Genomic DNA, 25,283 nt, shown 5'->3' with positions numbered 1-25,283 from the left:
TGATGTGTCTTCCATCATCTGAAACTTGTTTTCTAAATGAACCAGCTTCCTCAAGGTGTTCATGTATTCTTCCAAAGGTCTTGTTTGGCACATGATGATTAGAGAAGTTTTCTACATACAGATGCCTTGCCTCAGCTGCATTACATCTAACAAGTCCATATATGAGATGCATGTGTGCCATTCTCAATTTGAATAAGCTGCCATTATCACAGCTTCAGAATTATCAAACATATATATACTATACCCCAAAAATTAGTATAAGCAGTTATATCTATGTGAAACATGCAGTGTTGGGTATATTGTATCATATCAAAAGATACGATACATAAAACATCAATTCTTTACTGCAAGTAAAAACTTGCAGTAAAAATATAATTAATTAATAAATATGTATGTTAGTGCTTTTAGTAACTTTTGCAGCCCATGTAATTGCTAGACCCATGTACCTCCCTAGCATGTCTTGTAATGTTCCATTCCTCCTTTTCTGGCTAATGCATGTGACAAGAATCAATGCAAGAATCATTTCCACCTTTGTTTATTGCTGTTATTGAGCAATCTGTTTGTGTATCCTATTCCAATAAATAATATTAATATTTTATGTTAATGTTATTTACTTGATTTTCCAGTATGTATAAATGGATGTAATATGCATGCAAACATACAGGTACATTCAATTGTATGAGTAGGGTTGCCTCAATTTTCAAAATTCAAAATGGATTAGGAATATTGAAATATTCCTAATCCATTTATAACAACTTTGAATTTTATAGGTGTTAGAAACAATTGTTTGCCTTCATACATTCAAGTATAAGCAGTGCTTTTTTTTATAAGAAAAAAGGTGGGATTATTGTGGTCCTCCAATAGTCTTGTGTGTGGAGAGGAGTTGGATTTGAGAAAGTGACTTAGGACATGCTTGCTTTAAAAGTGTAAAACATATCTTTTATTATAATTTTATTTTCCAAAATTTAAAATAAAAGTACAGGTATTTCAATAATGACTGAAGACTTACATATACTAGAGAAAGAGAAAATAAAACATTAATTGAATTTTTGAGAAGAGCCCGTGAATACCAGGAATTTTAATTTAAAAGTCTGTTTGCACAGTAGGATATACAGAAATTTTGTTTTGCAGGGAGGGAGTTACCAATATTTCTACATTGGTAACTTTTACAGGTATCAACAAATGTATGAATTCTCCTGCTGCTGCCCTCCCAAACAAAATTTATATATCTCCTAATGTGCTAACGGTCTTTTAAATTAAAATTTTTGTATGTAATAAAAAAGGCAATGGTATGATATACTGCATGCCCCAGGGAAACAAATTGTGTGTGCCCCGAGAATGTGCGGTAGATGGTTTTACACGAAATTTCCTTTGACTGCAACAATACATATATTTGTATTGTTGCAGTCATATGACAAATACTTGTATTGTTGCAGTCATATGACAAATACTTGTATTGTTGCAATCATACTTCCTGCAGTAGTAACTGTAGGGCACTATAGCCATAGCAGCTAATGCACCAATAAACAACCATACCACACACACACAGTAACTGTAGGAAGTATGATTTTGGCATCATACTATTAGGCCATCTGCCTATTAAAGTACCTATTATACTATTAAACCATATACCCTGCATGATCGGCACACGTACAATTTTTTCTTTCCTGTGGCATGCAGTACACCATACCATTGCCTTTTTTATTACATACAAAAATCATACATAAGGCTGGGTAGATGTGATCTATCCAGTTATATTAAAGGATGTAAGCAAACCCTTACCATAATTATGAAAGCTTCCTTGGACTCAGGGGAGGTCCCCATGGACTGGAGATGTGCAAATGTGTCCCCAATTCACAAAGAGGGATCAAAGGGTGACATGAGTAATTACAGACCTGTTAGTTTAACTTGGTATGGGTAATCAGGGAAAATAATGGAGTCACTGGTTAAGGAAGCAGTGCAGGGTCATCTAGAAAAGACTGCAGTTATATTTCAGATACAGCATGGGTTTCTTAAGGGGAAGTCCTGTCTGACAAATTTTATTTGATGCTATGATTTGATCCCAAAGGAACTGGATGCAAAAAATAATTTTGATATGTAATTGGATTTTAGGAAAGCTTCTGATACTGTTGCACATGGAAGACTATTGTACAAATTGGAGCAGTATGGCATTAAGGGCAAGTCGCTACAATAGATAAAAGGATGATTGAGTGGGAGAAGACAAGGAGTGGTAATCAATGGACACTTCTCTTCGTGGACTAATGTTATTAGTGGAGTCCCCAGGGTTTGATGTTGAGCCCATTATTGTATTCTGTATTTATCAATAATATTGATGAAGGTATATCAGGGTTAGTGTCTAAATTGAATATGATATGGAGGTTGGCAGGGTTGTTAATGATAGTATACTACTGAACAGGATCTGGAAAAGTTGATGAAATGGGCTGAGCTGTGGCAGCTGAAGTTTCACATTGACAGATGTAAAGTTCTGCATGTGGTTTGCAATACCCCAGCATAATGTACCAACTGGGTGGTACTACACTCAGGTTAATGGAGAATGAAAAGAACCTCGGGGTAATTCGGTGCAGTGAGATATGAAGTTTTCTGAGCAGTGCAGACAGGCTGCAAGAGTAGCTCATGGGATCTTGTTAATGATATACAGAAATTTTGGTAGCAGGGATAAGGAGGTGATTGTCTCTTTGTATAAGGATATGGTCAAGCCACACCATGAGTACTGCATACAGGTCTGGAGGCCTCATTTTAGGAAGGATGTAGAGCTGCTGGAATGAGTACAGAGAATGGCAATGAGATTGGTGTGTGGAACAAAGGGTTGCTGTTACCAAGAAAGGCGAATTGCAGCTTCTGGAGACTAGGTACCTGCAAGGTGATCTAATTGAGGTGTATAAGGCCTTGAGTGATTTGAGCAAACTCAATATTGCTAGTTGATAGTTCAATATTGCTAATTGGAACAGAAGTTGGAACAAAACTTCCATCTGTTGTAGTGGAGGTGAACAACTTAAATAAGTTCAAGGGAGAACTAGACAAATATTTGGATTGAATAGGAAGGGTTTTTTTTTTTTTTTTTTTGGCTGATGCTATATAAGCCTTCTTCCTTGCATGATACGCCTCTACTAATGCAATTCAACAAATGGCTACAATCAAATGGGTAATGAGGCTATTGGCTTGGATTTCGCTAACCTCTTCCTAAGGATATCGTACCAGTCACAAAAAATGCATCATGCACTCTAATCACACTACTAGTGAGTTCTCGGCACAGACTAGTGGTGGGAGTGTGGGAAGCTCCTCTGGCCGAAGCTGCAGATGATATCACTTCTGTAACACATTTTTTGTGACTGATCAGATTTGCTCTGTTGTTGCCCCCAAGGATATGTCACATCGAAAAAAAAAAAAAGCTCGTGTATGTTTGATATGAAAGATCCGGGAAACTGTATTGAAATATTTTGAAGCTCTAAAAAGCTGTGTAGAGTTAACCCCCCCCCCCCCCCCCCCCCCCCCCCCCCGAAGATAATTTTGTTTTGATATTATAGAATTGTACTGTCATGTATTGATTCTTGCAAAAGCTATCAATATGGAATGTATGGATTCTCTGCCTCCCCCACCAGCTAAAATTTCTGGGTGTACTACTCCACTAACATGCTTTTGATTAATAGTAATTATTTAAATTAAACTTTTTGTATTTATGAAACTGGTTGCTTTTGTTTTCCATCTCACAGCTGAACAGATAATAACTGTTAATTTCAAAACTACCATCTGTTGACCTAAACAACAAAACACCAATTTTTTAATACAAAATCTACCAATGCATAATTTAAAATCACCTGTGAACTGATGTGTGTAACTTACCTGATGTCTGTATTTAAACATACCTTCTTCCCAACATAATAGATAAAATCATAGACAAAATGCAGAATTGTTATCATTCTATTTATTACATTATCACAATTCTGTAGAACAAGAAGTAACGTTGTTCAATAGAATTGTGATATCTTATTGTGCAGAAAACAAGGAAGCAAAACTTTTATTCACCTTGTTCTCTCGAAATGTAAAATCGTTAATGTTAATACTCAGATGACGAATATTTTAAATATTAAAGAGCAATATGATGGCATGTATAAAATCAAATAGTCATGCATTTAATAGTTAAAATAGCGATTTATATGTTGAAGGTGCATCTTTTGAGGTTTATTGGTTAATGATAATTTCTGCATCTGGTTTATACATGGTTATTATTAATGGCGAATAAATCCAAACAAAATACTGTTTAAAACATGCTTTCTAAAGTATTCCCAAGTTGATGAAATGCACTTTCTCCAATTTCCTGCCATTCTTCAAAACATAGTGGAAGCCATTTTTTGACCTGCATTTGAGAATCGCCTCTGATGTATTTACGTTTTCTGACAACTGGAAATATTTTCCTTGCTGCTCCTTATTTAGCTGTGACAAAAAAAAAAAAAAAACCCGCAGTTATAAGATCAGGCCTTTTGGGCGGGTGAGGAGCACATTAGACCTTAATGCTGGCTAAACACTCGATGACAATACGAGCAGTATGAAGTCTCACATTGTCACTACACAGCATCCACCTATCTGCATGCAGTTGCAGTCATTTGAAATGAGTGTGATCCCATTAAATCTGCAGTACAGTTCTGTAGTAAGGTCCCTTAACAGTCTTATGACATGGCCCAATATGCTGATAAACCATTTCTTAAATATCAGAAAAAGAGATGACCATAACTTTTCCTGTAGAAGCCACAACTTTTGCTTTTTTCAGTGTTAGTGATGACATAGATTTCCAAATAGAGCTTTGTTTCTTACTTTCTGGGTTGAAATGATGAATTGTTGCTCAGGTGTGAGTAGGCTTGGAACCTAGCATACACAAACATGTGTCATATGCAAATGGTCATGGAGAAAACTGTGCATGCATCTTACTGATATTCTCATTATCTGCTAGTTGCTATACTGTTATATGATCATCTTCTCTCACAATTGCAGATGCAGTGTTTATGGTTTTTTAGTGACAACAGTGTTTGGAGATCCAGGACCACCAATTTTTATGGTTGAATCATGTCCATCTTTAAATATTCTAAAACACTTGAGCTGTACTATATAGAAGTGTAAATTCACTGTAAGCCTCTTTTAACATTTCATGCAGTTCAGTTGATGTTTTCTTAAGACAGAAATAATATTTGTGAGCAGCATAGTGTTCCTCACATGTGACATCCATTGTTACGTAGACAAAAACTTGACCGACCATTAAGGTCATACTGTGTGCATTAGCCAAGTGCACAGTTGCTATATGATGCATCTTGGTTTATTCTTCAATTCCTCAGCTCAGCTAGAAATAGCAAGCAGTATGGTTGTTCATGTAAAATTATGATCATTCTTTATTCGACAGCCCTCATATATATTTATTAAACTGAATACCAATAAACAAATTATTACTATTTGCTTATTACATTGTAGCAGAAACACAAAATAAGTTATCTTTTAATTCTTTTTAAAATCTAAGAGGAAATGAGTACAAAAATTTTCAACTAATAATACAATTTAGTGTAATGATGTTATTTGTTTATTATGAGGTGTGGCAATAAATTTCATGTGGGCAAGAAAAATTCATGTCTTACAAGAATACCTTAAGAGAATAAAACAAAAAAAAAAAAAAAAAAACTAACTACAAGTAGCAACCAAAATATATAATTTCGGTGTTTTAATAATTTGATATTTGGCTGTGTCTCATGATTTTTTCAGTTGTCATTAATTTTGAAGAAACTAGCATGGTCTCTTTATTCATAGAGAAATATATAGACAGCTGTGTCTTGCCTTATGAAAATTATTGTGCTGTTATTATTCATATGCTGTTTTGCTGTTGGAGAAGGCACAGTTTTCCCTCCGAAATATGTTACTCTATGTTTTTACATACCCTAATATATAAAAATTACATAAAGCTTTGACTACAACTTTTTATTATTATTGTTATTATTCACAGTATTTTTCCTGTAATTTCATGATATATCCTAATATTTTTATTATATATTAATTTTATTCACAATATATGTCACTTTATTTATTAATGAGCATGTTAAGTGTATTTACAGCTGTTAATCCTGATTTTGAAATGGCTTGATCTGAAGAATAAATTTATATTGCATATACATTATTTTATTATATTATTATCTTGCATATACATTATTATATTGCATCTTATATTGCATATACATTATTTTATTGTATATATGCTTATATTGCACATACATTATTTTATTGCATACATTGGATTTTTATTGCATTATAAGGCAATTGTAAAACCACATTTGGTATACTGTTTTGAAGTATGGAGACCTCATCTGAAAAAAAGACATCGAGCTTCTTGAAAGGGTCCAAACACTCGTAACTGGAATGGTGAGATCGAAAAAAGGATGACCATATGAGGAAAAGTTTGTGGGCTACAGAGCTTGGCAACTTGGCTTCTCACGGGTGACCTGATTGAGGTTTATAAGGCTCTTAGGGATTAATAAAATGAATGAAAGTTGAATTCTCACTGTTCTAAAGAATTCTAGAACTAGGAGTTATAAATTAAAATTATAGGGGTTGAGGTTTAGCTTAGATTGTAGTAAGTTTTCTTTTAGCCAGCGAGTTGTTGATTTGCTGGAACAAGTTACCCTTGCAGGTAGTTGAGGCTGACAGTTTGAACAAGTTCAAAGGTCAACTGGATAGTTACTTGTGTGAGGAGGAGAGCAAGTAATATGTATTTTCTTATCTACTGGGGTGTTTTTTTTTTCTTGCCAGTATAGCAAAAGCCTCTAGTTTCCTTGCATTGTATGGCAAATACTATTACTATATATATTTTATCTAATAAAAGTTTAGTATGCATTTGCAAAAGCTTGCAGCACCCAAGCCTTTAAAACTATTATATGCAGCTCTCAAGTTACTAAGCTTGGGTGCTTCTGCACTGTAACAATATATGTATACAGTACATAACTACATTTATATCTCTATATTAACTTACAGTAAAAGATTAGTTTATAGTTATATGGTATACTTTGAAATGATTTTCAGATATAATTAAATGTTTTCTTATTTTCAGGGAACACCTTAAGTAATTTAGCTATGATTATTCCTCCTTTGTGGGCAGGGTGGCTTGCATGGCAAGACAAATTAGAACTGAGATTTTTAGTGTGCCATATTTTCTTGTTAGGTAAGCAGTTTTATGGATAATGATTATTGAAAGCACACAGTAATACAAACATTTAGTACCTTCTATAAAATGTAATACATATTGTTATTCTTGAAATATTGATAAAATATTGGTAAAGACTGATTGGTCTGTATTCTAATCATCAGCTTCAGTATGCTGACAAATATCATTTTTTTTTGCATGTGTATTGTGCTTATGCTTATTTAAGGTTAAAATAGTTATAAATTTGCATTTGAGATTTATAAAAATAAATCAGAAGTAGTAAGAAATATTGTGTTTTAGAATAAATATTTCTTATTTGATAAATCCTGCTATTATTCTTTGATAAAACTACAGCTAGAAATTGTATTTGGTTATGAATTTGCACATACATTATTTTAAATAGTTTTAAAACTATTTTTAAAAAAAACCTTAATAATAATGAATGCAGCTGTTCACATTATTATTGTTAATATTGGAAAATGATGCAAGGAAGCAAGCAGCCAAAAAAAAAAAAAAAACCCACTACCCACCTCATTTGTCCAACCCCTCTAATAGCATATCTAAATCTTCCATAAATTTAATCACTATTTAAAAAACTTATATATATTAATTACTTTTTTCTTTTTTATTGAAATAAGTTTTGCCTTTTTTTTTTTTTTTTTTGCAGTAATTTTAATTATTCCTAGTCAAATAACTGCAAAGTTAAAAATATCAGACATGAAATTGAGATTTTGCTCAATTTCTTATATCTGATAAAAATTGAAGCATAACTGCAACAAGTTCCTGTATAGCAGAATCTAAGCAATAAAGAAGAATTAGTAATTTAGATTAATGAAAATTAATTTTTTTTAAAGAATTGCTTAGTTTTTTTTGGATTTTTTTTTTTTTTTTTTTGTTGTTTATTTTATTAATGAACTCTGCTTAAGAATGTCCAGTAAGCTTTTGGAATTTTTTTTTTTTTTTTTTCCCTTCAAATGCTGGCATATTGCCAGTTTTGTAACCTTTGTCATTTATGAAAGCATTTTTATGCAGGAAGAATTTCTCTTTGTTAGACATCAGCAATTATCATGCTTAAAATTAATAAAGTAGACAGGAAACAGAGATGTAGTGTGAAATTTTGAAGCAGGAGAAGGAATACATTCAAAAACTGAAATGTCTCTCTTTTGATATACAATAAAATTCAATCATTTTTGGACCAGGTAGCATATTATACCAATAAAAGAAAAGTTATCATCAGATCCATATGTGTTGTTAACTACATTTTTTTACAATATCAATATTAATATTTCAGTTGAAAGAAGAAAATCTTTTTTCATTTATACTTATGCATTTTATGCATACACTGTAGAGTGCAAGAGTATGGAGCACTGGAACATTTCTGTTTTACATTGTAAATATTTTAAAAATGAATTGATAGAGTGATAACTTGTGTATTTAAATACCAAAACCTTTTTGGTTTAATTACATTTATCAATGTAGTTAAGGAAAAAATTACCATAAGTTCTGAACTTTATGTTTGATTATGAATGAAGGTTTTAGAACTACTTAAAAAAACATTAATAATAATGACTGCAACTGTTCACATTATTATTGTTGTCCTTATATTATTTCTCCCTGATTGGGGGTTCCACCCTGTGACTGGTATTGCTACCAAGTACACAGGATGGCTGTTATATCTGGTGTTACTGTCGAGGTACTCTCTGACTATCCTGCTGATGTTCAGGATTGCGACTTTCTGAAATTCCTTGTAGGTGTTCCTGGGAGACCTATTGCTGCTAAGCTGTTATGTAGGGTCTTTGGTACCATACTGATGGCTGACACAATGATTGGGATGGTCATTACTTGTTGCATATGCCACATCTTTTTAATCTCCTGTCTTTGGTTTGTGTACTTCTTGATTTTTTTCCTCGCATTTGTTGCCAGTGTTGGGCAATGCTGTGTCAACCAGATAGGTAGCCTTTTCCTTCTTGTTGAAAAGAGTTATTTCTAGTCTGTTGTGTGGGATTGTTTTGTCTGTTATTATAGCGTGGTCCCAGTACAGCTTGTGGGTTGTTGTCTCTAGTACTGCCTGGGGTTCATACTTGTAACACAAGTTAAACTGGTATTTCCTTGCTAGCTTATGATGTATTATCCTGGCTACCTGATCATGTCCACAAGTGTACTCAGTCTGGGTGAGCATCATGCATCTCACGGTGATATGTTGGATCATTTATGAGGCCAGGTGGCATTGATGACATGCCATCTGAAATTTCAGACTCCTTGGCGATGTATTTTCTGTAATTTCTGGTGTTGATTACCTGGTCTTGGATGGCGAGCATGAATCCGTCAGTCTCGGTGAAGAGCATCCCCCTCATGAGCCATCCATTGGAAGCCATTTTATCAATGTGATCTTGATGATCTTGATTGTAGTGTCTGCCATGGAGTGTCTTTTTTGCCCATCTTTCTAGCTTTGTTTGTGCCATACTCCACTCACTTAAGTTGAGTGGGGTATGCCGCTTATCTGTCTTCCTTATGGCCTGGTAGAGTGCTGCTGTGTTTTTCTGGAAGAATCCTTCAGGTTAGCTATCGCTGTTTTCTGTTGCTCAATGAGGTCTGTCAGGCCCCTTCCTCCCTCTTTCCAAGCTATTGTTAGTCTCCATGTCTCACTTCGGATGGTGTTGGTAGCTCTTGGTCATCCTTGTCTTTCTCATTATATCCTACAGCTCAGTGTTAGTTCAATCTATGATCTGAAGGAGCATGTTAGCACTGGAACTGCATTGTTTATGGCTATAACTGTGTCCCTCCATTCAGCTTTGCTTTCAGCAGGCTTCTGAGTCTCTGATGGTATTTTTCAGTCAGGCAGGCTTGATTTCCTCGTACTGTAACTGCTGAGCCTGCATCATCCCCTGGTATTTGTTGGTCTCTCCCTCTGTCATGGTTTCAATCTCTTTACTAGTCTGCAGCTAGTAGTTTTGTCTGACTAATTTCCCCAATGCAGTCTGTGTGTCTTGCATTTGTCGAGACCAAATTCCATCCTGATATCATTGCTGAATTCTTTGGTGATCCGGAGTAGTTGCTGGAGTTGCTTCTCAGTTGCCACGTGGAGCTTGATGTCATCCACGTACATCAGGTGGGTGAGGATGTACAGGTTTTTCCTTCCTTCTTTGAGGTTATATCCATATTTGCTGCTGTTTGAGCATGGTGGATAACAGGTTGAGTGCTAGACAGAACCACAGTGGGCCCAGGGCATCTCCTTGAAAGATTTCCCTCCTGATGGGGCCTGATTGGCCTGGTTGTGATGTTCTTGACCTTAATGGTGGGACTCCATTTTGCCATTGTTGCTTCTAGGAAGTTTGTCACTGTCAGATTGACTTTGTAGATCTTCAGCGTCTCTATTAGTCTGCCAGGAGGCACAGGTTGAAGGCCTTGTGGTAATAGATGTAAGCCATGTATAGGTTGCAGCACTTCTTGTTAGATTGCTCTATAACTGTGGAATCTATGGTTAATTGCTCCTTTCATCCTTTGCTCATCTGCTTGCATCCATTCTGCTGTTTGGCCATGATGTTCTGGCTCTCCAAGTGGTCTGATATCTTCTTGGTTATGCAGCTGGTCAGGATTTTGTACATTGTTGGGAGACAGGTGATTGGCCTGTATTTTGCAGGGTTTCTTGTATCTTGATCTTTAGGCTTCAAATATGTGATTCTTCTTATTATTATTATCATCAAAACCCTTTCCTTTTTTTTTTTTTTTTTTAATGGAATTTTTTCCGCCCCATAACCGGTACTGGTACCAAGTGTGTGGGGTGGTTATATTTGTCCAGGTACTATTATTATCGTTACTGTTGGTCGAGAAACTCCCTTACTCTCCTACAGGTGTTCAAGATTACGGCTTTCTGGAGTTCAATGTAAGTGTTCTGTGGGAGGCCTATTGTTGCTTGGTTCTTATGGGGGCTCTTTGGCACCATGGCATGGTTGACACAATGATCACAATGGTCATTACTTGTTCCATATCCCACATTTCTTTGAATTATTGCCTTAGGTCTGAGTACTTCCTCATCTTTTCCTTGTATGTTTTCTGGAGGTTGCCAGTGTTGCACACTGCTGTGTCAATCAGGTTGGCCATTTCCTTCTTTGTCAATGAGAATTATGTCTGGTCTGTTGTGTGGGGGGGGTCATCTTGTCCATTATTATGGCACAGTCCTAGTATAGTCTGAGTAGAGGTCTCTAGTACAGCCCGAGACTCGTATTTGTAATACAGTCAACTTTCTTTGATCAGCTGGTAATTTTGCGCAGGCTTCTGACATGTTATCCTAGCCACTTGGTCCCGTCTGTGAGTGTAATTCATTTGGGTGATCACCCTGCATCCTGCAGTGATCTGCCGGATTTTTTCTGGGGCCAGGTGGCATCGTCAACTTGTGTCATCTGTTATTCTGGGGTTCTTGGCAATGTAGTTCCTAGTGTTGATTACCAAGTCTTGGACAAGCATGGATCCTTCAACCTTGGGGAAGAGCTTTCTATTCATGAACCAAGCATTGGAAGCAATCTTATCTATTTAGTCTTGATGGAGATCATTGTAGCATCTGCTGTGGAGTGTCTTCATCCATTTTACTGTCTGTTTCTTTTTTGTCAGTTTGGTCTTCTTGTTGAGGTAGAGTGTTGTGTGCTGTTTGTCTTATGACTTGGTAGATTGGTGATGTGTTTTCCTGGAAATATTCACATAGGTTCTTAATCGCCTTCTTCTCTTGTTCATTGAGGGGTCAATCAATCCTCTCACACCTTTTTTACAGGCTGTGGTCAGTCTCTCGTTACCGACTTTGGGTAGTGTTGGCAACTCTTGGTCATCATTATCCTGATCGATCACAAGATCTCCTCCAGCTTGTACTGGGACTGCATAAGTGTTTATGGCTGTGACCATGTTCCTTCCATTTAGCTTTGATTTTAGCAGGCTTCTCAGTCTGATGGTATTTCTCAGTTTGGTGGGCAAACAACTCTCTTACTCCTTGTGTTCTAACTGGTGTAGTGGGCCTGCATCATCCCCAGATATTTGTATGTCTCTCCTTCTGTCATGGCTTCAATCTCTTCATCAGTCTTCAGCTGGTAGTTTCATCCTACTGGATGTGCTTGATGCAATCCATGAATCTTACATTTGTCTAGGCCAAATTGCAACCTGATTCAGTGCTGAAATCTTCGGTGATCCGGTGTAACTGGTTAGAGTTGATTCGCAGTTGCGGCATCAGATGAGAGAGGATGTACAGGTTATTCCTCCCTTTTAGGATACATCAGTGCTTGCTGTTATTGAGCATGGTGAACAGTGGGTTGAGTGCTAGACAGAACCATAGTGGGCTTGACATCTCCCTGGAAGGTTCCTCTTCTGATGGGTATTGGTCTGGTCATGATGATCTTAGCCTTGATGGTGGTCCTCCATTTTGCCATGGTTACTCCTAAGAAGTGTGACTGTGTTTCTATCAGCCAGTTGTGGGACACAGAGCTGAAGGCCTTGCAGTAGTTTAGTACAAGTTGCGGTGTTTCTTGTAGGCCTTCTCCATAACTGCAGCGTCAATGGCCAGTTGCTCCCTGCATCCTCTGCCTACATCCCTTCTACTGCTCAGCAATGATGTTCTGGCTCTCCAAGTGGTTTGATATTGTCTTAGTTATGCAGCTGGTCAGTATCTTGTACATTGTTGGGAGACAGGTGATTGGTCTGTACTTTGCTGGGTTTGTGATGTCTTTGTCCATAGCCTTATTATCTGCGTGAACTGCTCTGCTATGTGGCTGTGCATGCAGCTGAATTTCTTGTATCAGTAGTTGTGGATGTTATCTATACCTAAGGTTCACCATTTGTGGGGCTTCCAGATCAGCGCCTCCGTAGCCAGGTGGGAAGGAGCAGCAGCGCGTAGCACACGCTTCTTGATTAGACCGGGGTTCGAGCCCATCACCACCAAATACGGAGGATGCGGAAAGGTCAGGGAATGACCACCGCATATTCCCGGAGCAATATGGCCTTAGTTGCTAATGCTCCTAAAAACCAAATAATAACAACAACAACAGCTTCCACTTCAACAGAAGTACAACAGCTTCCGCTGTTGTACTTCTTCCTTCCAAATCTCCCATTTTGTCATTTCTTGTATGTTCTTGGTTTCTTCCTTTCTAGATCTATCCAGGGAGCACAGCTGTTATGGCTAACTTTACTGCTTCATAGGTTTTTCCAGAACTCCTAGAGTACCTTCTGGTTGGGTGGGGGGTCCATTGCCTTCTTTCTCCTCTCTGATTTTTCTGTAGAAGCTCTTTTGTTTTCATCATATATCCTGTTGTCTGTTTTCTCTGGGCACTCTCCCAGAGAAAACAGACAACAGGACAAAAATCCCCCCCCCCAGGTTACAAATGTAACCTGGGGGGGGGATTTTTTATTGTTCTTAATGTAAAAAAAAAAAGCTTTAATACAATATAGTACTGTACAATATAAAATTTTTAAATTATAATAAAGAATATGTAATATTTACTCACCTTTTTGACAGTGTAGTTGAAGAGCATTTTGCCCTGACCAGAGGGTAGTAGTACAGTATTCGTTATTCAGTATCTGAAGGTAGAGGTGAAGGGGAATCCTCAGCTTCAGATTCTTAAGAAATTTTCACAAATGGAGGCGCTGGCGTCATCTGTTTGCTTATAGACAGTTGATATGTACAAGCAGTTAGAGGTGGAATTGGAGTTGGTGAAGTTTGCTTAACGAAAGCATCCAGCTTCAGTTGTTTGCCACTCTGATGTTGTTTCTTAATAATGATCGCTCTGAACTGCCGAAAATGTTCATAGTAAGTGACAATTTCAGGGTCAGAAGATGTCCCTACGTAATGGATGGTGATGTCCATGAGATTTCTCATTTCAGACAGTGTAGACCGTGCTGGTGTAATTTGCCCTTCCTCAATGTCTTCTTCTTTCCCTGCCTTGCCATATTGAACCTAGTCCACAATTTCTTCTTCAGTGTGGACTTGGTAGCCAGGATCACTTTCATCATTTTCAAGCCATTTCAAAACATCTTCAGTTGTTTCCTGGTTGCCAGCATTTACAAGGGTGCACCGAAAGTCATTTATCTCAAATCCTTCAAAATCCAAATCCAGTTCAATATTGTACAACAACTTCTTCCAACCATTTGCCAAAGTTGTAGTCTTCATCTCCTTCCAAGCAGCTGCAAAGTTAAAAAAGTGCAGGCTTAATGTTGTAGATTCTGAAGTGTCCTGGCTCCTCTTGTTGTCTTCTGCATCTTCTTCTTCATCCTCCAACACGACCATTACTTCTTCCAAAAAAGTTCTTCTTATACAGCCTCTTGCAGGCTGCAATTATTCCCTGGTCCATTGAATAACTGAAGTTGTGTTAGGAGGCAAAAAAAGACATTTAATTCTGCCATCCTTACTAACTTGTCAAGATATTTTCAGAACTTCTGTCTGGAAGTGCCTCACATCAGAGAAAAAGTGGTTGAAGAACCAGTCAGAAAAAATCTCTGAAGTAAACCACACATTCTTTGAGCTGGTGTAAATAACAGGCAACTGATTCATAATGTCTTTAAGAGTACTTGGTTTCTTTGATTATCAAAACAATAATGGAAATAGGTAATTATTATTAATTTTTAATTAATAATAACACAAAGTTCTGTATAACCTAAAAAAAATAATATGGTTGAGATTAATATGTACATTACTGTATTATTATTTGTCCGGTCCATTAAATCCGAAATCTGTTATATCGGGGTCCATTAAATAGAGGGTTTACTGTATTGCTTTTTTCTGATTTCCTAACGTGCTGTTGTAGAAAATTTAGTTAATCTCGTGTTCAGTTTTCAAGAAAAAGGGGACAGCAGAGGAAAATTGGTTAAATAAAATTCTATTTAAGGTACATTCATTTTTGAGAAATCTATTAGGATTTTTATTAGATGGTGAAGTTATCATTTCAAGAGATTTTGTTTACCTACAATGTGTCTTAGTTTTGCACATCTATAAAATGCTGTTTTATTAAAGATACTGTTTGTACCATATGTGCATGCAAGGGTCATTCCTACCTGCAACGTGAAAGGCAAGTTGACATTCCTATATGTGCCAGTTGCTTAGCAAGGAATTTAGCTCAACTCAGCCCTTCACCACACCCTGGGGTATGGGGTATGACTTGTTCAAGCTATTTCATGAATTTTCAGCTAATAATAGAGCAGGCTGATAGTCAAATAGGAATTAAACTTGGATTTTAAGAATATGCTTAGGATATTCATTGCCCTGCCATTAATATATGAACACCCGTGTGCCTGCAAATAACCCTAATTTCAAGAAAACTAATAAAGTTTGCAGAAACAAACCTTTAGCCTTTTTGACATGCTCTAGTCTCCATGGAACATTATCCATGAATTTTTTTTTTATGGCTTCCAATGTTTTTTAGGCAGTCTCCTCTTGCACACCCAACAGTCCAATTCGTCCCAGAGATTCTCTGTAGTATTGAGGTCAGGGCATTGGGCTAGCCAGTCCAACTTTTAAATGCTCATGTCCTCAGACCAGTCTGTCACAATGTGAGCAGTACAACATGGAGTGTTTCCTGCTGATACACTGATACAAGCATGGGCCTTCCCCAATGTGTTGCTACAATGTTGGTAAGGTGCATGGTTGTTGAAGATATCTAGATATGCATAAGCATTCTTGGTTTTGTCCAAAACAAGCAATGGTCCCAGGCCAAACTGTAAAAAACAGCCCCAGACCATCATGCTATCTATCTCTGCCAAACTTCTTTTTTTAGGATGATGTAATTTGGCAGGTAACTGTTTCTAGGCATGATCATTGGACTAGCAGACCATGTAGTGTGATTTATCACTCCAAAGCACAATTTTCCATTGGGCTGCAGCCCAAGAACAGCAGACCTTACACCAAGCTATACATCATCTGGTGTTAGTCATGGTTAGCAGTTGTACAGCTGTGGTAACCCACATCATGCAGCATCCTGCAAATTGTACTGGTACTGACGTGTGTCCTAATAATCTCACTGAGGGCCTGTGAGTGCTGCGATGTCAACCTGTATTCCAAGTGTATGATTCTTTAGGGGTCTCCTGTCACATTCTTTCAGCTTCAGGGATTTTCCAGATTATTTTCTGACAGTTTTGGCACCAGTCCTTTTTCATTTGAAAATCACATCTAGTGCCATTGAAATGTTACATACGGACTGATTGCTTATGTGTCACAGTTTCTTCATTCTGTGCTAGCTATCTGTTAATCCTATCAGTCATGACATCTTGCATTCACAATCATAGTACTGTCTCCTTGAAAGCCTAAGAGTATATTATAGCAATGTGTGACATGGTGTTTGAGTAGGACATGACTATCAGCAGAGGGATGCCCAGTTATTAATGATAGAGCACTTTATGTATTTAGTATAAGAAAATTAACTGAGTCAACTTTTGATTAGGCTTCAAATTAAGAATGTTCTATGAAAAATCTTTGAACTCTTGGATTTATGAACTTAAAACTATATTTATAACCACTCTGCTCTTGTATATCTACTGATATACAGGAATAGTGTAATTATTGGACTTTTAGAATCATGTTGGACTACTGAGCTTTTAGTATCATATTGGACTTCTCAATTCTTATTTGTTATTTGGTTTTTTTTTTTAGGAGCATTAGCAACCAAGGCCATATTGCTCCGGGGGTATGCGGTGGTCATTCCCTGACCTTTCCGCATCCTCCATATTTGGTGGTCACAGGCTCGAACCCCGGTCTAATCAAGAAGCGTGTGCTACGCACTGCTACTCCTGCCCACCTGGCTATGGAGGTGCCGCTCAGTTCTTATAACCTTTCTCTGTAGTCTAGGTTCACGACTTATCCTTGTGGTATTGTAACATTGAATTTCTGTTCTGGATGGATTTCATGTTGAGGACTCTGATTCCTCAGGATTTGAATTGTTCAACTCTTCTGAATATTGATTTATAATATCATTCTACTTCTGGTAGTGTAAAATTATTACAGATCTTAAGATTGTGACTTCTGGAACTGGATTCTATATTTTTTGATTTTGGATTATGAACCAAAAACTTGGTAAAAATGAGGTCCTAATATTGTGAACTGTTTCTTGCCAAACAACATAATGCAACATTATGCTAAGAAACACAAAAACATACACATCATTACATTGATTGGCTTTGACCATGTATGATATTTCACATTTACATGGCCATAGTGGGTTTGACTTTATCAGGCTGGAACCATCTATTAAATGGAAATAAATAAATGGTGCACTTTCTGCATACATTGTTACTGACCACACCCAAATTCTGCATCACCTGTGTCTAAGCATGTAATCCTTGTAATGTGTAATATCCATATAATGTCTGCATTTGATGATTTAACCAATACTCCAAATTCATCAAATTTATTTACTAGTTCCTAGCATTATAGAATACTAACAAGTATGCTAATACTAGGAGCATAATATATATGCATCTGTGTTTCCTCTTAATAGGCCTAAGCTTTCAGTGCTGCGTAAAAAAAAATCAAACACTCAACCAACCATCCTCTTAGTAACCCTAACACAACCCATACATTTGTTTGTCCAATGAGGATGCCCAGCAGATCTTGCAATTCCCTAAAATTTTGCTTTTCAGACTACTGCTTGTTTCAATAGAAGTAGTAAGAATAAATGTCATCTCTACTTGTTGTTGCCATTAAACCATTAGCTTTTGTATCCTCTCCCCAAAGTTGGCAGTTTTGCAGCCCACCTAATACTGTTCAGTAGCATTTTTAAATTTACATTCAGGCACATATAACCATAGGAATGGTCCTCCCCTCCCCCCCCCCCAAAAAAACACTTATTCATTGAACACTTCTTGTAGATGAATGCTTATATCAACATGTTAGACACACCACTTGGGAAGACAATATTAGTTGCATTCTTGGCAAAAATAAAGTCATTAAAGTGTTCTCGTTTACCAACATGTTAGAGATATCACTTGGGTGGACAGTATTCTTGATCTTATCTTTACCAGAAATTCAACTAATATTGAATTCTTGAAAAAAAATATGTCCCTTAATGCAAAACACTTTTTTAAGATGCTTTTGCATCAAGGAGCCATTAGCAGATGATGATCATAATGCAATAATGAGACTTTCAGGTCTCATTCGATTCTAAAGAGAAAACTCTTTCTTTCAGTCTAAAGAGACATGTTGTCATGGATAAAGTGAAGTGTTTTAATTTTCTGGTTTTATTTAATATTAATTTAAATGTTTTCACTTTCTACAGTTTTCTTTTGATAATTTTTTATTATGCTATAAGAGTGACAAATTACTGTCATTGCTATGCAAAAGAATTATAATTACAGTAAAAGAGCAAAATAGTGTATGATAAATTCCATTGAGTAACTGAATTTCTTTGCATTTCCAGTTGTTGGAATAGGATCTTGGTGGTTCCATATGACACTTCTGTATGAAATGCAAGTAAGTTGAAAAAAAAAAATGTGTATAACTGCAATGAAAAATGTGTTGCTGAGAATTTACAATATTTACATCATGTGCTGTTTCTCAAGCTTTTTTTTTTTTTTTTTTTTTTTTTGAGCAAAGCAGTTAAACCCTCTAGTAATTTCTGTGATCCTTTATACCAGACTTTGGACTTATTGTAAATTAATGAACCAATTGCTAGAAAAAGAAAGTAGCATAGTATTGCACACTCACATGCACAGTACTTTTATTTTATTTTCACAGTGATTAGTTATTATTCAGTAATTATACAAGTAATATTAGATAATTACTTGTATAATTATTAATATTAGGACAAGATGTCCATAGTTCCTTCCCACCCTACTCAGTTCACTAAGGTTTTAAAGGTCCTAGTTCAGGCACTAACAAGTATAGGGTATTCAGAAACATATGATATATTTCAAAGTAATGCATCCTCTGTGATGGTGTGGTGGTTTTGCCATTCATTTAGAACGGTCTCTATTCAAACTCCATTGGAGACTGGAGGGATTCTTAACTCTTCCTGTAGTAAGCATCCTGAAAGTGTGTGAACCCTGAGTAGCAAATTTTCCGCTAACAGCTGTGGCTCTGTGGAGCAAGTTTCTTCGGGAAATTTTTAAAATTCCTAAAAATGAAAAAATTAATTTATTCTTATTCTGACTTAGTTGCCCAACATTCGATTAAATTTATTGTCATAAAATGAAATCAGAATATTAAAAAATCATAATTATGATTTTAAATCAGGAGCCAGTGGCTTTATACAATTATATTTTATTGAACTTCTTACTGCTGTAATCATATTTTTATTAATAAAAATCTTTGCACATTAAATTTATATTATTAATTTACGTGAAAATCAGTAACAATTTTTACATTCAACACTTTCATCCATCTGACTAGTGAACACTGACAGGACAAGGTAACGTTCTAAACACAAACTTTAATGTGGTGTGTTAGAACTATATTCCAAGAAAATATAAATAGTTTTTAGTATGATTGATAGTAAAATATAAATTACAAAATCTTATAAATGAATTATAGATATTTCTTAAATATTATTTGAGAAATAACAGTGTGGCAGAGCTGAAGTGAGGCCATTTATAATAATTTTGCCTAATCATTCATGAAAAGGTTTTATCAATTTGAAATTCATTCAATAATATTTTATATGCATATTTTGTACTTTTTTTCCAAACTAGTGTACTTTTTAATGCCATCCACGTACTTTTCAAAGCATCCGTTCGATAAATTTGAATTTGTGGAATGGATGCCGTTCTATTATATCCATTTTGTACCCTGATTAGAGTTAGCAAAAGCTTAAAATGGTGAAGTTTGTGACAAGGAATATGTACTTAGTCAAAGCTTAATAAAAAAACAGCACTCACCTCAATAATCTGTTATGGTTATATGAATTATGAAACAGTGGTGTGGGAAATCTTTGATTGAAACTAAAATCGGAAGTTAAGAATCGTGATTAAGAAAGCGTAATTTAAAAAACTTAGCGCAGAGGAGGGTAAGGTGCACCACATCATCCTCTAGTTATCAATTACAATACTGTATAAATAAATTATCTTAAAATTAAAAAAGGAATAAGGCCAAAAGTCATGAACGACTGACTTTCGATAGATTCATCTTCAGTTGGCATTAGAATGAAGAGCAGAAGGTTGCTGTAGATCTTAAGTACCCAAAGTGTTTTGCTGGACACGTGGTAATTTAATTCGTATGAGATTCCAAATGGAAGACAAGGAAACCGGAAGTTTTGTGTTTAAGATGTCAAGATCGATGTGAGACAATACCATTCTATTATGAGGATTTCATATAGAAGGAGTTTATGGTTTGAATTTAATTTGATAATGGTTATTGTGACATCAACTAAGGGGTTGTGGTTATGAGTGTGTTTGTCCTGAGACAGTTCGGTATTTCCTTGTTGTGTCCGGAAACTATTGACGTGGTAGTAGGCGCATGTGTTTGCGATGGTGGATGATCCAAATTTATTAGTAGTGCTCCCGATGTAACATGCATTACAATCAGGTTGACATTTGATTAAATAAACTATGTTATTGATGTCCTTAGTGTCATATACACAGGTTTCTTTATATTTGTTAAAAGGGGTTCCTAATTTATTATAAGTAGAAAAAAATTATAGACATCAGTGTTAGTAAAGATTTGACATAATCGTCTAGCGATTTGGCAGTGGTAAGGAAGGACAACATGAACATTGGATAAATTAGATTTTTTTATAACTAAGTTATTAGAAACATTTAAATTACTAATTTTACCTTTAACAATTGAAATAATTTGTTGGATTAGTTTGATGGGATATTTTCTAGCTGTGAATTTTTCAGTAAGATATTTTAGCTCAAAAACTAAATCATCCTGTGATTGGCATTAAGCATTAATTTTGGCATTTATTTTTATTAAGCTTTGACTAAGCGCATATTCCTTATCCAATTTGTATTAATATCAGCATTAGTAGTGGTAAATGATGCAAGAAAGCAAACTTGTATAGCATCATCAAAAAAAACACTTCCGACATCACTTGTCCAATCCCTCTAATAATTTGTATGGCTCTTCCTTAAATTTCTTCAAACTACCCACTGGCTGAACACTTTCTACGCATCTCTCCTGTAACTATCCTTTTTTAATTTGAATTAATATATCTCCTCATGTGTCTAAGCTAGAGGAAGGATGCCATCATCTGGAAATTAGTTGCCTGCCTAATTTCCAGATGAGGCAATTTGCAGAATTGAAGCCTTTCTTGTTAAGCGCCCTCCCCTTTTGTGTCCTTGACTAATCTTGTGCCCTGTCTCATGCACCCATTCCAGCAGATCCACATCATTCCAAAAATAAGGCTTCCAGACTTGTATGCAGTACTCAAGATATGTCCTAATTGTCACCTTGTACACTGGGATAATTACCTTCTTATCTCTTCTGGGAAAATTCCTATATATCATTCACAAAACCCCATGAACTGTTCTAGCAACCTGTCTGCACTGTTTGGAGACCATGTCTAACTTGAGAATTTTACTTAAAAATTTATTGAAGAGTTCAGCCCATTTTTCTAAGTATTTGCAAGTCATTTTATACATATAAAATATTTTATCTTTAAATGATATCATTTCTTCACCATGAATTTGTGATCAGTTGAAATTTTGTAAGCATTTAAGGAAACTAATTTTTCTTCACTGTGTAATTTAAGCATTTCAGTCATCCCAAAAATTGCCTAATACAGATCGTGAGTTACACAGTGAAGAAAAATTCATGACCCCCTTATTCAATTTTTGGAACATTCAGTTTTTAGTAATTGCTTATCAAATATGCCAAGCACACTATGCATAACCTGGAAATGAGCTTTATTTATTTAATGAAGTAATTAAAAATTTACTGTAAAAGATTTTTACAGTAAATTTTGGCTTTTTTTTTTTTTTTTGCAAGAAAAATTAATACATTTGATAATTTATAATTTGAAAAATATTAATACAGTTAACTGTTTAAAATCCAGCATTATCAAGGATTAAGAGGTGACAGATTTTAAAATTTTTCATATTTTAGAGATATATACCTTGTGACCGAACAGTTTGGAGAAGCACATTTCAATGAATATTAAGGACCAATAAGCAAACTTATTTGCATCTGTAAATCTTTATATTGACTACAAGATAGTACTAGTGGTTAAAATGTAAATAATACTTCCATTTGTTAAATATGAACAAATGACAATATACATAGTCACAGCAAATCTTGTCATAATATAAACAAATGTGCTTCAGAAAAAAAAAAAATACTTTCACAATGGAGGATAGGAAAAAATTAATTATTCTTCTTGAAGAATAACACTATCCAACATGATTTTTACCTCCAGCAAATCAATGGTTGTTTCTGGTCAAGTTTTATGTATAGAATTTAAAATCAATCATGAAAATTTCCCATCACATCTCAGTTTTAAGATATAGATAGATAACTGGATTCTGTACAAAGATATCATTACTCTTTGAAATACTTTTTTTAAACTTATTAACTTTTGGTTGGTTTTGTTTATTGGGCTAAAAGTTAAGCAAGTACATCATCACTGTTCTTGCAATATAGTATATTTTGATTTTGATGCACTTTTCCAGACAAGTCAGTATTTTTATTAATTTTATTACACCATTCAACTGTTCAATAATCTGTTCAAATAAACTGTTCGAACTACGCTACAAGAATCCACCTTCTGTTCAAATTTACCAATTGCTTTTACTGTTTTTAGGTTAATGCATTGTTAAAATGGAGAAGACAAAGCGCAGAACTTGCGTCAATCACCCAGACAACTTCTGCTGTTTGTGGACACTTAACCTCAAAAACTCAGAGGAAGAAAATATACAATGTCACAAAAGTTGCATATTCATTGTACTTCGGCTGCAAGATCGGTGATCAAACAAAAAATTGGGCTCCACATCTGCTGTATTACTTGTACACAGAACTTAAGGCTGCGGTTATATAGCAAGCTGAGAGCATTACCTTTTGCTATCCCTTTGGTGTGGCGTGAGCCTAAGAATCATTTCAACGACTGCTATTTTTGCATGACAAAAATAAAAGGTATTTCCAAAAAGAGCAAGCACTGCCTCAAATATCCCATCAGCAATTAGCCCAGTGCCACATGGTAAAGAACTGCCAGTACCTGTGCCATCAAAATCTTGGGGTATTGGAAGTAGTGATGAAGTTACAGAAGAAATAGTTTTACCAGATGTCATGGAACCATGTACTTCACATGATTTGGACTGTGAGCCAGGAAACGAAAAGGCCCAACACCACATTGAACAAGAAGAATTAAGTGACTTGATCAAAGACTTGGGCGGCTTACCCAAAGAGAAGGATGAATTACTCGGATCCGGACTACAACAGTGGAACTTACTCCCAAAGGTACAAACATTCAAACATTACAATATACCATAAGCGAAATGAAGAGTTTTCAAGATATTTTGCAGTGGAAAACAACATTTGTGTCTGCAAAGATGTCGTTGGTTTTATGCATGAACTGAACATTGATCACAATACCTCTGAATGGCATTTGTTCATTGATGCATCAAAGCTAAGTTTGAAAGCAGTATTGCTTCATAATCGAAATACTTTACCATCAATTCCTCTTGTTCATGCTGTTGGCCTGAAAGAAACTTACAATAGTATGTCCTAGATTCTTGCTGCTATACGTTACAATGACTATGGTTGGAATATTTGTGGCGATCTCAAAGTGATTGGACTGCTTGTTGGGTTGCAAGGTGGTTTCACTAAATACTGTTGTTTCCTGTGTTTGTGGGATAGTTGTGCAACAGCCAAACACTACGTTGTACAGTGCTGGGACAAGAGAGATGAATATATTTCTGGCAAAGGCAATGTAAAGTATGTTCCATTGGTTGATCCACAAAATGTTTTCTTTCTCCTTTACACATCAAGCTTGGACTGATTAAGAATTTCACAGGGCACTGGATAAAGAAAGCAGAGGATTTGCATATTTACTGAAAATGTTTCCAAATTTATCTTATGCAAAGCTGGAGGAAAGAATTTTCATAGGTCCTCAGATATGAAAGCTCCTAAAAGATGAAGAATTTCAAATAAACCTGAATGATGTTGAACTGGCTGCATGGAGATCTTTCGGGTACACAGATTCCTCGGAAAGAGAAAAGAAGAGAACTATAAGTAACTGGTGACAAATTTGCTGAAATGTTACAAGAACATGGGTGCCGAATGTCAGTGAAAATGCATTTCATTCATTCCCATCTGGATTTCTTTCCTGAAAACTTAGCAGATGTCAGTGATGAACAAGGAGAGTGCTTCCACCAGGATGTATCTGCAATAGAAAAACGATACCAAGGTCGCTGGGACTCTGCCATGATGGGAGATTACTGTTGGTTCCTTAAACAGGAAAGCAATCTGGAGTATAAAAGGAAATCATTGAGTGGGAAACATGTCTAAGTAACATATATTGTGTGTAATAATTACAATCATGTATGCTGATATTGTATAAAAACAAGGAATTTAAAAAATGAGTATATCTTTTGTGTAGACGTGACACAAGTAAAAGACTAATGATTTTCATAATCAGGACATTAATTTCGTTCCAGAGGTATGACGAAAAAAAAATTTTGTTGGGTAGTGTAGTGTAGTGTAATTATTTTAGCAAGGAAATCTCTATCAATTTGCATCACATTTTGCTTTTCATTATGGAGAAATTCACTCAATTTCTCACATGTAATAAGAAAGATCACTAAGAATAAGAACATGTCATGTTTGCCACCATTATAATTATTATATAGAGAGAGAAATAACAGGGTCACTCACTAGACCTCCTCCATAGCATTATTATGGAGTGAGAAGCCAAAGTGTGACTTTGAACTACATGTTGTTTTTCTCCCTGCTTTACTCATGCTTCATTCTGCCTTATTTGAGAAGCCTCAGCTTCTCAAATACCTACCACCAATTTCATAAATTCTGATCTTCAGGTAATTCTCCAGTGGGGAGAAGAACGCTTAGTTAACTTCAGTCCTAAAACTTGGTCCGGTCTATTTCTCACAAAGAAATCCTCCTCCTATGTTCATATTCAATGGGTGCCTCCGTTGCCAGGTGGGAAGGAGCAGCAGTGCGTAGCACACGCTTCTTGATTAGACC

The 25,283-nt window shown here is 35.8% G+C and overlaps 1 protein-coding gene across 1 annotated transcript in view; it reads left to right on the top strand.

Moving 5' to 3' along the window:
• The window catches only part of LOC150084194 (alkaline ceramidase 3-like), a 102,854-nt gene that overhangs the window by 2,946 nt on the left and 74,625 nt on the right, over nt 1-25,283 (top strand). Inside the window, exons 2-3 of the mRNA XM_090376154.1 lie at nt 7,100-7,210; nt 18,571-18,623. Of these exons, the coding sequence (XP_090232280.1) occupies nt 7,100-7,210; nt 18,571-18,623 (164 nt within the window). The remainder of the gene's footprint in view (nt 1-7,099; nt 7,211-18,570; nt 18,624-25,283) is intronic.

Source organism: Mastigoproctus giganteus, chromosome 6 (assembly GCF_048544385.1).
Source record: "Mastigoproctus giganteus isolate SK-2022 chromosome 6, ASM4854438v1, whole genome shotgun sequence".
Taxonomy (NCBI): Eukaryota; Metazoa; Arthropoda; class Arachnida; order Uropygi; family Thelyphonidae; genus Mastigoproctus; species Mastigoproctus giganteus.
Note: the sequence above shows the minus strand (reverse complement) of the source record. Positions and strands in the feature narration are given on the sequence as shown.